The sequence below is a fragment of the Odocoileus virginianus genome, chromosome 6 (genome assembly GCF_023699985.2).
Source record: "Odocoileus virginianus isolate 20LAN1187 ecotype Illinois chromosome 6, Ovbor_1.2, whole genome shotgun sequence".
In the NCBI taxonomy this organism is placed as follows: Eukaryota; Metazoa; Chordata; class Mammalia; order Artiodactyla; family Cervidae; genus Odocoileus; species Odocoileus virginianus.
The window spans coordinates 9,662,328-9,677,427 of NC_069679.1; the positions used below are offsets into that span (position 1 = coordinate 9,662,328).

General features: G+C 38.4%; 1 protein-coding gene across 4 annotated transcripts in view; it reads left to right on the forward strand.

The window, feature by feature from the left end:
- KIF23 (kinesin family member 23) overlaps window positions 1-15,100 on the forward strand; it is a 41,559-nt gene that overhangs the window by 17,068 nt on the left and 9,391 nt on the right. For 2 of the 4 annotated variants that reach the window (XM_070468713.1, XM_070468714.1), the window contains exons 5-14: window positions 5,046-5,182; window positions 5,405-5,514; window positions 5,876-6,046; window positions 7,596-7,637; window positions 8,308-8,420; window positions 8,558-8,679; window positions 10,272-10,374; window positions 14,430-14,509; window positions 14,603-14,722; window positions 14,919-15,045. In XM_070468713.1, the coding sequence (XP_070324814.1) occupies window positions 5,046-5,182; window positions 5,405-5,514; window positions 5,876-6,046; window positions 7,596-7,637; window positions 8,308-8,420; window positions 8,558-8,679; window positions 10,272-10,374; window positions 14,430-14,509; window positions 14,603-14,722; window positions 14,919-15,045 (1,125 nt within the window). The remainder of the gene's footprint in view (window positions 1-5,045; window positions 5,183-5,404; window positions 5,515-5,875; window positions 6,047-7,595; window positions 7,638-8,307; window positions 8,421-8,557; window positions 8,680-10,271; window positions 10,375-14,429; window positions 14,510-14,602; window positions 14,723-14,918; window positions 15,046-15,100) is intronic. The other 2 variants (XM_020880525.2, XM_020880526.2) reach the window with 1 other exon arrangement.

Sequence of the window (15,100 nt, forward strand, 5' to 3'; positions counted from 1 at the left end):
TCTTTTTTTTTTGCCATTTCTATCTCCATTATAATATAGTACTGTTGTCTATATTCACTGTACTGTGCATTATATCACTAGGTCTTATTTACACTTGTTGTAAGTAGTAAACTTAACATCTCTTCTCTCCTCCCACTTACCGTTCCCAAATAACCACTGTTTTACTCGATTTTTACAAGTTTGGCTTTATAAAATTCCATCAGAGTACTTGTATGACTTAGCCTACTTAGCATAATGTGCTCAAGGTTTATCCAGGTTGTCTCAAATGGCAAGATTTTACTCCTTATGAAAGTTGCTCAGTCGTGTCTGACTCTCTGCGACCCCACGGACTATACAGTCCATGGAACTCTCCAGGCCAGAATACTGGAGTGGTAGCTGTTCCCTTCTCCAGGGTATCTTCCCAATCCAGGGATCAAACCTAGGCCTCCCACATTGCAGGCAGATTCTTTACCAGCTGAGCCACCAGGGAAGCCCATTCCTTATTATGGCTGAATAATATTCTGTTGTGTCCATATAGCATGTTTTCTTTGTGGTTTGTGGACACTTAGGCTATTTCCATGTCTTGGCTATTGTAAATAATTCTGAAACGAATGGGGGGGTGTAAATATCTTTTCAAGGTAGTTTTAAAATTTTCTTCAGATAGATACCTACATGGACTTATGTATTATTTATCTTTAAAGTCTGGGTCATATGAAAAGTTCTGCTTTTGGTTTTCTGAAGAACTTCCAAACTGTTTTCCACAGTGCTTTCAGCAATTTACATTCCCACTGACAGGGCATAAGGGTTCCCTTTTCTTCACATCCTGCCAAACACTTGTTATCTCATCTTCTTGATGATTGCCTTGATGATGATTAACGTGCATGAGGTGATAGCTCATTTTGTTAATTGCTCCTTTACTGTGCAAAAGCTTTTAAGTTTGATGTAGTCCCATTGGTTGATTTTTGCTTTTGTTGTTTGAGTTTTTGCTGTCATACTTAAAAAATTGCCAAAACCAATGTTGAGGAACTTCTCTCCTATGTTTCATTCTAGGATTTTTTTATAGTATCAGGTTTTGTGTTTGAGTAAATTATGTTTGATCCATTTCTAGTAAATTTTTGTGAGTTGTGTAAGATAGGGGTCCAATTTCATTGCCTTACACGTGTTTATCCAGTTTTCCCAACACCAATTGTTGAAGAAGCTATCTTTTCCACGTTGGGTGCTCTTGGGTGGCTCCCTTGTCAAATATAAGTTGACTGTATGGTCTGGGTTAATTCTGGGCTCTTTATTCTGTTCTTGGTCTGTGTGGCTATTTTTGTGCCAGAACCATGCTGTTTTTATTTCTGTAGTTTTATAGCGCAGCTTGAAGTCTGGAAGTATGTGATACCTCCACCTTTGTTCTTCAGGATTACTTTGACTTTTGGAGTCTTTTGTAGTTCCATACAAATTCTAGGATTTTTTTTTTCTATATCTGTGAAGAATACTATTAATGTCTTGATAGGGATTGTATTGAATTTGTAGATTTTGAGTATTATAGACATTTTAGCAATATTCTTTCAGACCATAAGCATATATATTTTTCTATTTGTTGTGTCTTTTATTTCTTTCAGCAGTCTGTTTTTGTTGTACAGATCTTTTACTTCCATTGTTATATTTATTCCTAAGTAATTTACTGTTTTGATGCTATTACACATGGAATAATTTTACTTCTTTATCATATGTTTCTCCTGAGTATATAGAAGTGCAACTAATTTCTATATTGTTGATGTTGTATCCTGCAACTTTACTAACAACATAGATAATTTCTGACAGTTTTTTGGTAGAGTCATTGATATTTTCTATATACAGGATCATATCACCTAGATTTCTGTATATAGAAAAAATAAGAAAAACTTACTAATAGAATAAGTTTTACTTATTCTTCCCCTATTTGGATGCCTTTTACTTCTTTGTCTTATTCCTGAATTTAGAAGTAAAACTTTCAGTCTTTCTCCATTGAGAGAGACTAACAGCTAACATGCATGTTAGCTGTGCATTTGTTATACATGAACTTCATTATGTTTAGGTATGTTTCTTCTGTACCCAATTTGCTAAAGGTTTTTATCATGAAAGAATGTTGTATTTTGTCAAATGGTTTTTCTGTGTCTATTGAGATGAACATGTGATTTTTATCTTTTATCTTATTAATATGTTTACATTTATTGATTTCCATATGTTGAACCATCCTTACATTCAAGGCATAAATCCCCCTTGGTTGTTATGTACAATTCTTTTTAACTGTTCTTGAATTCAGTTTGCTGATACTTTGTCGAGTCTTTCCGTTCCTATATACATCAGGGATATTGGTCTATAGTTCTCATTTCCTGTGGTGTCATTACCTGGCTTTGGCTTCAGGTTAATGGTGGCCTCGTAGAATGCGTTTGAAAGTTCCCTTCTCAGATTTTTGTGAAGAGCTCGAGAAGGACAGGTATTGGTGATTCTTCGAATGTCTGGTAGAATTCTTCAGTGTAGCCGTCTTGTCCTGGGGTTTTCTCTGTTGGGAGGTTTATGATTACTGATTTAATCTATTGGTCTGTTCATTTTCTATTTCTTCTTGATTCAGTTCTCTTTTTAAAATTTATGTTTTATATTGGAGTATAGTTGATTAAGAATGTCATGTTAGTGTACAGCAAAGTGGTTCACCTCTGCATATACTTGTATCTGTTCTTTTTCAGATTCTTTTCCCATTTAGGTTATTATGTAATATTGACTAGAGTTCCCTGTGCTATAGTAGGTCCTTGTTGGTGATCTGTTTTAAATGAGTGGTGTGTTTATGTCAATCCCAAACTACCAATTTACCCCTCCCCTTTGGTAACCCCGTTAAGTTTGTTTTCTAAGCCTGTGAATTTGTTTCTGTTTTGTAAATAGGTACATTTATTTTTATTTTTTTAGATTCTGCATATAAGCAATATCATGTGACATCTGACTTAATTCCACTTAGTCTGATAATCTACAGGTCCATCAATATTATGCAAATGGAATTATTTCATTCATGTTAATGGCTGAGTAATATTCCATGTGTATGTATACCACAATTTCTTTATCTCTTCCTCTGTTGATGGAAATTTAGGTTGCTTCCATGTCCTGGCTATTGTAAATAGTCCTGCAGTGAACACTGAGGGGCATGTATTTTTTGAATTACGGTTTTCTCTAGGTATATTCCTAGTAGTGGGATTGTTAGATCTTCTTTTCCAGTTTGGATTCCTTTTATTTCTTCTTCTAGGACTTCCAAAACTATGTTGAATAAAACTGGCAATAGTGGATATCCTTTTGTTGTTCCTGAGCTTAATGGGAATTCATTCCACTTTTCACCACTGAGTAAGTTGACGTTAGCTGTAGGTTTTTCACATATGCCTTTATTGTGTTTCCTTAGTACCCACTTTCTGGACAGTTTATCAAATGCTTGTTGAATTTTTTCAAAGGCATTTCTGCACCTATTGAGATGATCATATGGCTTTTACTCTTCAGTTTGTTAATGTAGTGTATCACACTGATCTGCAGATATTGAAAAACTGTTGCATACCTGGGATAAATCCCTCTTGATCATGGTGTGTGATCCTTTTAATGTATTGTTAGGTTCGCTTTGCTAGTACTTTGCTGAGGATTTCTATGTCTTTGCTTATCAAAAGATGAGCAGCGTATTTATCTGTGTAATTTTTTTTTTTTGAGGTATTCTTGACTTTTTTATCAGGATTATAATGGCCTCATAGAATGGGATTATTTCTTCCTCTGCAATTTTTTTGGGATATTTTCAGAGGGATAGATATTGACTCTAATTTAAATGTTTGATGATATTTACCTGTGGAGCCATTGGCTTCTGGAATTTTTTGGTTTGGATTTTTCCAGTCAGTTTCAATTTCAGTACTTGTGATTGGTCAGCAAACCAGATTTTAGTCTCATTGCTCCTTTCTATTGTTTTCTTCATCTCTGTTTAAATCTGCTCTGATCTTTATAAATTCTTTCCTTCTACCTGCTTTGGGTTTTGGTTGGTCTTTATCTAGTTGCTTTGGTGGTGGTGGTGGTGGTTTAGTCTCTTAAGTTGTGTCCCGCACTTGTGACCCCATGGACTGACTGTAGCCTGCTAGGCTCCTCTGTCCATGGGATTCTCCCGGCAAGAACACCGGAGTGGGTTGCCATTTCCTTCTCCAGGGGATCTTCTCGACCCAGGAGTTGAACCTGGGTCTCTTGCATTCTCCTACAGAAAGAATCTGCAGGCGGATTCTTTACCGACTGAGCTATGAAGTTGCTTTAGGTGTAAGGTTAAGTTGTTTGAGATTTTTCTTGTTTTCTGAGATAAGACTGTATTGCTATAAACTTCCCTGTTAGAACTGCTTTTCCTGCATCACATAGGTTTTTGATTATTATGTTTTGTTGTCATTTGTCTAACTATTCTTTTTGATTTCTTTATAGGTTTTTAAATATTATGTTTTTGTTGTCATTTATCTCTAGGTATTTTTTCATTTTCTCTTTGATTTCTTCAGTGATCTATCAGTTGTTTAGTAGCATCATTTAGCCTCCACTTGTTTGGGGTTTTTTGACAGTCTTTTTTCTTGTGATCGATTTCTAACTCTCAGTGTTGTGGTCAGAAAAGATGCCTGATATGATTTCAGTTTTCTTAAATTTACTGAAACTTATTTTGTTATCCCGCATATGATCTATCCTGGAGAATGTTTCACGTGCACCGGCAAAGAATGTGTATTCTGTTGCTTTTGGACAGAATGTTCTATAAATATCAGTTAAGTCTCTTCAGGGTGAAGTGTTATTGTTATATAAGGCCTGTGTTTCCTTATTGATTTTCTGTGTGGATGGTCTGTCCATTGATGTAAGTGGGCTGTCAAAGGCTCCCGCTATTACTGTTTTACTGTGATTTCTCCGTTTATGGTTGTCAGCATTTACCTTATTTAGTGAGGTATTGACTAGTTAATATTAAGTGTTTTCTAATGCAGTATTAGAAATATTATAAGTGGAGAACTTTCAAGATACAACCTATTATGACTTTTACTATATAATTGTGACTTGTTATGTTGTAGGTCTCCTTTTTACATATGGTGTGACGGGAAGCGGAAAAACTCACACTATGACTGGTTCTCCAGGGGAAGGAGGGCTGCTTCCTCGCTGTTTGGACATGCTTTTTAACAGTATAGGGTCATTTCAAGCTAAACGATACGTAAGTGTGTGTGTTGTTTTTAAATTGTATTATGACTCTCACTGAAAGACATAGGTGCCAAAATACCTGTGAATACAATATTATTAAGGGAGAACTAAGGCACTGAATACCTTTTAAAACCTTAAATATGTTTAAATGTAAACTGTCTTGTTTCTTAAATATATTTCTTACTATTTATGACAAAGTCTAAAAAATATGGTCTGGTTTTTGCCCTCATTTTAGGTTTTTAAATCTAATGATAGGAATAGTATGGATATACAATGTGAAGTTGATGCTTTATTAGAACGGCAGAAAAGAGAAGCCACACCCAATCCAAAGACCCCCTCTAGCAAGTAAGTAATTCTATTTTGTAATACTGGCCTCACAGGAACCCTGTCTGGTGGTCAGAAGTGGAGAAGTTGGTCTGACAGTTGACTTTAGTGAGATAAAAGTTGAGGGCTGTTCTTAATTATGTTTGCTCAGATGTTCTATTTGGTTTTGAATGCACTGTCCTTGAATCACTGTGTAGGGAGAAGGTGCCACTCTGGGTGAAAGAAGGTGTAAAAGTCTGTGCTGTGTATCTGGGACGACATGGGAGAACTGGTGGCCCAGCCATGAGTATGAATAAAGTTGCTCTGTGCAGTCTTGCTTGTAATAGAGGTCATTTATGACTAAAATGTTTATGATGAGATTGAGACTTTTTTCTTTTTTCAGACGACAAGTAGATCCAGAGTTTGCAGATATGATAAATGTACAAGAATTTTGCAAAGCAGAAGAGGTTGATGAAGATAGTGTCTATGGTGTATTTGTCTCTTATATTGAAATATATAATAATTACATATATGATCTACTGGAAGAGATGCCATTTGATCCCATAAAGCCTAAGTAAGTAGTGGAGAGAGTCCCTTTTTAGCTGACTAACCTTGACGAAGTCACTTCACATCAGTGACCTTAGTTTCCTCAGCTATAAATGGGGATAGAGCTTACTTCTGTTTTCAAAATGAAATATAACTCATATATCATGCATTTGGTGTGTGGTGAATAGTTCTGTTATTTACTTGATATGTAGTTAGTTGTATTAGGAAAACCAGTGGGTTAAAGTACCTAAGGAGAATATTCGCCTTAAGACTTTACTTCTGAAAACTCCTGGCCCTCCTGGCTCCATTTTGAGAAGGATCTTAATTGTATAAAGAAGTGTCCCTATAGGTGTGCCTTGGGGCTGCCTTTCAAGAACCTAACACTTAACGTTGGGAATTTGCAGCCTCTAATCTGTGTCCTGGTGATCTCCACAGAATGGAGCCTAAAGCTGCTATCTGCACAACTAGTAGTCACAGACTTTCCATCATTGATTAATCAGAAGTGACATCCGGATTGTCATTGCACCGGAGTTAAAAGATTATTCCTTAGATTTCCTTGGGTCTTGTCCTGCTGAGACTGAAGGCCAGTTACAGTCTGGCATTACAAATTACCTTTGTGCCAGAGCGGACTCCGGAATCTCATGTCTAATAACAATATCTTGTTCATAGTCTTAAGCTAAATGCTTGTCTTCAGTGCTGTCTTTGTTAGGGCCTCTTAAGACATAAATAATGTGAAGACCTGTATTATATATTTAACTTTTCAGTATATGACTCAATCAGGTATTAGTGAAGGAACAGCTAGATTTGAAAAACCATTACACTGATGTGTCAGTATTTCCACTTTATATTATAATGTATATATTAAAGAGTTTATAGACTAATTAGATTTTAACTTAATATTAAAGACTTTATAGACTAATTATTATCAGGCTTGCCTGGTGGCTCTGATGGTAAAGAATCCGCCTGCAATGCAGGAGACCTGGGTTCGATCCTTGGGTTGGAAAAACCCCCTGGAGAAGGAAATAGCAACCCATTCCAGTATTCTTGCCTGGGAAATCCTATGGACAGAGGAGCCTGGCAGCCTACAGTGCATGGGGTCGCGAGAGTCGGATGCGACTTAGCGACTAAACCCCCACAGACTAATTACTTACTTATTTCAAAGTGTCGGTTGTGTGTACCCGTTTTCATAAACTTTTTTAATGTCATTAATCACTTTCACATCTGCACATGCACCAAGTTTCTGTTTGATCTGTTCCAAATGAGGCTATTTTCTAAGAAGCCTATCTTGTTTTTATTATGTACATAAAGACTGACAAATGTGAGTGCATGCCTTGTAACCTTCCTGGTAACACCCTGAATGAACTCATGGGTGCTTATCTGGCAGTGAATTCATTTTGTTAGGGTGGTGTTTAACCTTTTTTTGGGGGGGGGGAGCTGAATTAAGGTTTAGTTTTTAATACAATGAAGGAGAATTTTTAAGATATGACTCATTGTAAGTGTCACATACTCTAGACTGAATGTGTTGTTATGAGATGGCTGCTGCAGAAACAGTAACTTCTGCCTTATTCCTTTGGTAGGTGGAACAGTTGCAGCACACCCATGAGGAACACAGATTTTGTGTATGTGATGTGTTGACTCTTTTCTTAAGGAGAAGGGTGCAGTTATATTAGTGGTTGGCATTTGTGGCATGTTCGCATGTAGGTGATTTTTCATTGGTCCTGGGCCGGCTGCTACCTCTAAGCCCCGCCTTCCTGAGAAATCTGCCATTGGCTGAATAATGGTGGCTGGTAACTGTATCTGCCCCCGCTGTTCACACGACTGAGGCCAACCAGGCAGCATCTTTCCCATCTTCATCCTACCTTAAGAGTAAAACTTGACCAGCCACTTTAAAAGGATTGCCACTCCTGGTATATACCAAACTCCTTCTGAATTTGTTTTTTGTTGACAGAACCAGCTCGATCTGTTGATCTTTTAAAATTAAGAAAATGCTAGATTTTGATGTTTAACCTTTGCATGTGATGGTGCTTACTACTACTTTGATCTCTGTTTAGTAAGTGTTGTTTCATGTGCTTTATAGGAACGAATTAGAGCAAAGCTTTTATAACAAAATAGATTCCTGTTATGTAACTAATCTTAACTGTATATCCTTATTCTTATCCAAGTGTAATATTCTTCTGGAGTCTTGCTTAGGCTTATTCCCTTTGTAAGAATGGATATCATGTTGCCTGACATTTTAGTCCTTAAGTCCTGAGATAGTTTAGGAAACTAATGTGTTTTTCTTTCCCCTAGACCTCCACAATCTAAACTGCTTCGTGAAGACAAGAACCATAACATGTACGTTGCAGGATGTACGGAAGTAGAAGTGAAATCTACTGAGGAGGCTTTTGAAGTTTTCTGGAGAGGTTAGAAGCAGAGTTAGAAGTACAAATATATAAAGTGATAAATATAATCCTGAAAGTTGCCACTCTACTGACAATACTTTTTATTTTGGTAAAAAGTATATACATTGAAACAAGCAATGATTTCTCTGTCACTGTAGGCCAGAAAAAGCGACGAATTGCTAACACACACTTGAATCATGAGTCCAGCCGTTCCCATAGTGTGTTCAACATTAAATTAGTTCAGGCTCCCTTGGATGCAGATGGAGACAACGTCTTACAGGTAAAGGTTTAATGTGTAGAGTTTTTCCTGTTCTGAATCCTAAACTTAGGGATTAGAGTTAAATCATGAAGGTTTCATTACACTGAATATTGTGCTAGAATTATCTTATGTGTAGGTGATGACATTTAAAAAAAAAATGTTTCACTAATTAGGTAGCATAGTTTTAGGAAGTGTTAGTCACTCATGTCCGACTCTTTGAGACCTCATGGACTGTAGCCTGCCAGGCTCCTCTGTCCACGGGATTTTCTAGGCAAGAATACTGGAGTGGGTCACTACGCCCTTCTCCAGGGGGATCTTCCCGACCCAGGGATCGAACCTGGGTCTCCTGCATTGTAGGCAGATTTTTTTACCATCTTAGCCACTGGGGAACTCTTGTTCTAGGAAACCAGCTATTAAATCTTAGAACCTGGAATTTTGTTGTGAAAAAGGTTTAAAAATATTTATAAATATCTAATAGAGGAGATAAAATATGATCACTGTTTTTCTCTGAAGACTCGTTTTTGTATGTAGAAATTATTCCTGGTTTTAAAATGTTACCAACAAACTTTTCAGGAGTGGTCAATTCTAGACTGTTCTCTCTTGGTGACAGGCCAGTGGAGCCCGCAGCTGCTGGTCACTGTTTAATGCTGGTCCTGTCATGCTGCAAGGCTTATATGAATTAGTAACAGCATCTGACCCTGAATGTAAAAATCATTTAATTAGTTTAAGGTATTAAAATGTAATCCCATTCAAAACATACCATGAATATGTGGTGTATCACGAAGGTTTTCAGATGGCAGTAGATGGTACAGCATGGTACTGAAGACCACAAGGTTTTGAATTCTGGTTTCTGTGCATTTACTAGCTGTCTTACCAAGTTGTAATAAACTCCTCTACATAATAAACAATTTCTGTGTAATAAAACTCTTTCTACATTCAAAATGAGTCTTCAGAGAAAAACAATGAATCATAACATATTTTATCTATTAGATATTTATAAAGATTTGTAAACCTTTTTCACAACAAAATTCCAGTTGTAGTGCTGTGAGGATTAAAGGAGGTGATGCATGTAAAGTTCTTAGCCCATTGCTTGGCTTACAGTCAGCACTTGATAAATGTTAGCTAGAAAATGCTTCTAAGTTAAGTCTCTATACACTTGCTTTCCTCTGAATCACATCTAATGTATTAGTAATATCAGTTATGTGTCTGACTTTCTTATGAAAGTTATTAGAGTATTATGAAATTATTAGGCTATAAGATTATTAAATATCTCATTATACAAATATTTAGTCTTGCTGTAGACTATTTAGCAGACATTTATTGAGCTCCTGCTGAGTGCTGGGAACTGTGCAAGGTGCTGGAGATGAAGTGGTTAAAAGACAGTTCCTGTTCTTGTGGAGCTTACAGTATAACATAGTCTGCAAGTAATGTCATGGGGATATTTATCATATGCTTTTAGTAAACTGTCCCCCCAAAACATGTATCCTTCCCCCTTATTATGCATTTTGTATTATGCAAAACTTATATTCCTAAGACCTAATTTCACTTGAATATATTTAAAGAACACTGTAAACCAGTTATAATTCATGAGATTGGCATTATCTTCCCTTCAGGAAAAAGAACAAATCACTATTAGCCAGTTGTCTTTGGTAGATCTTGCTGGAAGTGAAAGAACTAACCGGACAAAAGCAGAAGGGAACCGATTACGTGAAGCTGGTGAGCAAAGCATAGTATTTACTTATTGCTACAACTTTCAGAAACTTGCAGTGCCAGTTTATTGCCTGCTTATTGATGGTTTAAGCCTAACTGTCTTCAATTTGACTAAAAATTTAGAGGCTAAGTTAAGTGACTAGTGCTTTTTCTTTATGCTGGTTTCATGTTGATCTATTACAACACACTAATTTCTTTAAGAATGAGGTGGTGGTTTAGTCGCTAAGTCACGTCTGACTCTTGTTGACCTCATGGACTGTAGCCCTCCAGGCTCCTCTGTTCATGAGATTTTCCAGGTAAGAATACTGGAGTGGGTTGTCATTTCCTTCTCCAGGGGATCTTTCCAATTCAGGGATTGAACCTGCGTCTCCTACGCTGCAGGTGGTCTACATTGCAGGCAGACTCTTTACTGACTAAGCCACCACGGAAGGCTAAGAATGAGGAAAAGTGACTAAATAGAAAGTAAGTTATATTCCTGTTGAAAGCGTTATATCTATGGCTAGAGTGCCAGTACTGGGTCCATAAAATTAAGTGATTTAATAGTTCCTCCAACATTCACAGTGGTAAAAATTGGCTTATGGAGATAGGAAAAATCTTTGAACGCAATAGCTAGTTGAAATCTGTGTTTTTCTTAATTTTTCATTTAGTATAGCCATTTATGGTATGATTTATGCTAATAACATTTATGGAGTACCTACTTTGTTACAGGAATTGAACACATATCTAGTACGAAAGAGGCAAATTGCTAGTAGAACGTGAGGGAGGTGAGCAGCAGGTGCTGTGGGGATACAGGGCAGGGCTGTTCCATCCATTCTGGGGCTGTATGTGAGATGGGGCGTTGGGGAAGAATGCGTGGAGCTGATGAGGCATGAGCTCTCAGAAGAGCGATAGAGTTAAAGTCACCATCCCTGGGAGAACATGGCAGGGCCAGGGTAGCTGAAGTGGAGGGTGTGGGTTGGTGACCTGTGACCACTGAGGCCGGAGGGCAAGGCAAGTCCATGAAGACCCTTGACTATCATATTAGTGTTAATTTCTTGTTGAAGGAATAATGGTGACTACCAGTTATTAAGGGCTGAGTATCATAGCATCTACTATATATGGGCTTGATTTATTGATTCTGACTTTCCAGGATTGGATCATACCCATTTTGTCAGACTGGAAGAGGTTAACTAATTTTCCCAAGGTTAGAGCCTGGTTGGAACCCAGGTTGGTTGAACTTCCAAAACTTGTATATTTCTGCTGTTACACAGCCAGTGAACCATCAGTTTTAAAAAGATTTTCCCAGTGTAGTAGATTAATTTATCAGAGGCAAGTGTAGAGAGATGAAAAGCAGTTGGGAACCTTTTGCAGTAATTCAGATGAGCAGTCCTGTCACCTGGAGGCAAAGGTCATCCAAAACTAAGAGCTAGTTTGGAAGCAGGCCCACCTGGATGTGGAGAGGAAGGGAGAGAGGAGGATAAACCAAAGAAAATCTTGACTGAGAAGTAGTTTGAGGTGCAGGTGTGGGCAGCTAAGAGTTTTGTGTTGAACATATTCCATTTATTCAAGTGTAGGTGCCTAGCAATTGGATGCAGAGGTAGAGAGATATGGAAGCAGAAAGATTTGGCTTGAGGTTTGTAGGTTTAGGTTGTGCAGTGAAGACATGATTAAAGCAATGGGGAAGATAAGATTATTCATGGAATACAAAGAGGAACATTCTGAGGGGAGGGTCTCAAGGACAATAGATCCTTGAGTCTGGGAAGGAGGGGGGGTGGATAGCTAGGTGACTTGGAGTTATGAAGTGACTAAACACACACTTTTTAAAAGAATTGTTTATTTTTTGCTGTGCTGAGTCTTCATTGCTGCATCGGGTTTTCTCTGGTTGCATCGAGGGGGGTCTGCTCTCCAGCTGCAGTGTGCAGGCTTCTGATTGTGGGGGCTTCTCTTGTTGAGGAGCAGGGGCTCTAGAGCGCACGGGCTTTAGTAGTTGCAGTGCATGGGCTCAGCAGCTGTGGCGCACTGGCTTAGGTGTTCGCGTGTGTGTTCAGTCGTGTCTGATTCTTTGTGGCCTGATGGACTGTAGCCCACCAGTCTCCTCTGTCCATGGGATTTTCCAGGCAAGAAGACTGGAGTTGCCATTTCCTACTCCAGGGGATCTTCCCAACCCAGGGATTGAACCTGCATCTCTTGTGTCTCCTGCACTGACAGGCAAATTCTTTACCACTGAGCCACCTAGGAAGCCCCAGGTTTAATGGCCCAGGACTAAAAACACACACACTTTATATACGTCTATATAAAAAGACAAAGCATCTAGAATCCAGATCACAAGAAGAAGGATTAACCTTAGGAAAGCAGGTTTAGCTGGACTGGAAGGAAAGAAGAAACCTGAGGGTTCTGATGCTTTGGAGACAAGAACAGAAACCATATCAGTGTTGACATGATGGGAAAGAGGTGACATAGTTAGGGAGTTAAAACTATACTGGGGCTAGTTTGTGGCTGGGGCATATGTGACAACCTCAGATTTCTAGAGGTTTTGGAGTTCTGAGTGACAAGTTTCAGGGCGTGGCTATAATGCTAAAGAGAGAAAGATTTCCTGGGCTTGATGATGGCATGTGAGAGTGACATTCCTGTTAAATGCTGAAGCTGACCCAGGAGCTGGCGTGTAAGGGGAATGTGTTTAAAGGCAACAGCAAGGGACTAGGAAAATGCTGCTGGCCTCCTGCTGCTCACCATCCTTTTACTATGTCAGGCTTTTAGAAAGCAGGCAACTTTTATTCACAAGACTACAGGGGAAGCACCACTCTTCTGGGAAATAAAAACAAGGTTGTAGGGTTTTGCATCATGGGTGGGGTGAAGCCTGTGGATATGATTCAGAATATTTTAGAAAGTATAACATAAAATACAGGATTACAAAAGAAACCAATTAGACTGAAATGTGTTTTTAAAAGTATTCTTAAAACCTGTCATACAGTAATTTATATACTTTATTAATGCCTTAAACCTGACAGCATGTCTGTAACTACATAATTTCAAAGTAGTAAAGAATGTAAGTATCTTGAGATAAGCAATAAACTGTTATAAAAGTATCTGTGACTTCTGTTGATTAGAAACCACAAGTAGTACTACTACCATTACTATAGGTGTTTGGCCTACATTCCTAATTGAAGAAACAGCTAAATTTCAGCAGTTAGTAAGAAAAAAGATGTATTTACTTCCCATCCATGTATGCACACTCCCTGAAGTGTACCCATGGACAACATCCAGATCACAAGTGGCCATTAGAGAAAGAGATGCAATGGATCGTTCTGTGAGCTTTCTGAGGGTATGGCAAGTCTATTGACGGGGATATGGGTTTTGAAGAACACATGGAAGAAGAGGAGGAAGGAGAGTGCGAGCTGGGGTCAAGGAAGAGAAAGCACGAATCATGGATTATCATGGAGGCACAGACGAGCTCTGTATTTTGAAAGGTGGCCAAGAATGAAAGCATGGTTTCAAAGTGAAAACCTTTTCTGTGTTGTGATGCTTTGGGGTCTCTGCAGGTGAGATCTCCTGTATTGCTGGCTTGATAGATCTGTCAGACTTGCCCTGACTCAGAAATTCAAATGAGTGGCCAGGACTAACAAGCATGCTGCCTAAGAAACCTTAAGATATAGAGGGAACAGATTTAGTTGGCTCTTGAGACGCCTTGACTGGTAGAAACAGGAGCTCCTTCTGGTGCAAGGGAGACATCAATGTCTGGATGGAGCCAACTGTGGCCTGAAATATGGGCATGCTTTAGAGGATATTAAACATCTGTACTCATATACTCTTTCATTTCATGGTATTTAAGATTTGAAAGAAACTTTACGGGTCATGAAGTATAATGTTACATTCAGTGGAGAGTCTTTACATAAGAATCCTGGTACTTACACTCTCCTGCAACACTGTCAGATATGGACAGTTCTTTAAGCTGAGCCCACTAAAATCTGTCATTTGTAATTTCCATCTGAGAGTTGTATGAAGTAGATATTTCACAGACAAACAGACCGTACTCTGGCTACTCCGTCAGTGTCTTCAGATGCCTGTGTGCATTTTTCTGCCAGGTAACATTAACCAGTCACTTATGACACTGCGGACATGCATGGAGGTCCTGAGAGAGAACCAGACTTACGGCACCAACAAGGTGAGTGGCGGCCTTTGGTTGTTTGTATATTTTGTATAGCTTTGTTTGTGTGCAGTTTCTGCCTGATGTATTTGGGTTTGGATATATTTATAGATGGTTCCATATCGAGATTCAAAGTTAACCCATCTGTTCAAGAACTATTTTGACGGGGAAGGGAAAGTACGCCTGATTGTGTGTGTGAATCCAAAGGCCGAAGATTATGAAGAAAGCTTGGTAATTTTAATGCCTTTATGAAATCTGAGTTTCTGTAGACAAAACTATTTGCATGTGAAGAATAACATTTTGAACATTTTAAAAATTGATACAGAACCATTGGTTACAGAAGTGAACTAATAACCAATATATTACTGTCTCATTTACTAATTTCTGAAGAAAGACTAGAAACACTTATATATATGTTGTATCTTAGCAAGTAATGAGATTTGCAGAAGTGACCCAAGAAGTTGAAGTAGCAAGACCAACAGACAAGGCCATATGCGGTTTAACACCGGGGAGGCGATACAGAAACCAGGCCCGGGCAGGTCCTGTTGGAGACGGTATGAGCTGCTGTGGTGTCATCTGCCTGCTGATGAGTCTGTCTCTGTCTCTCTC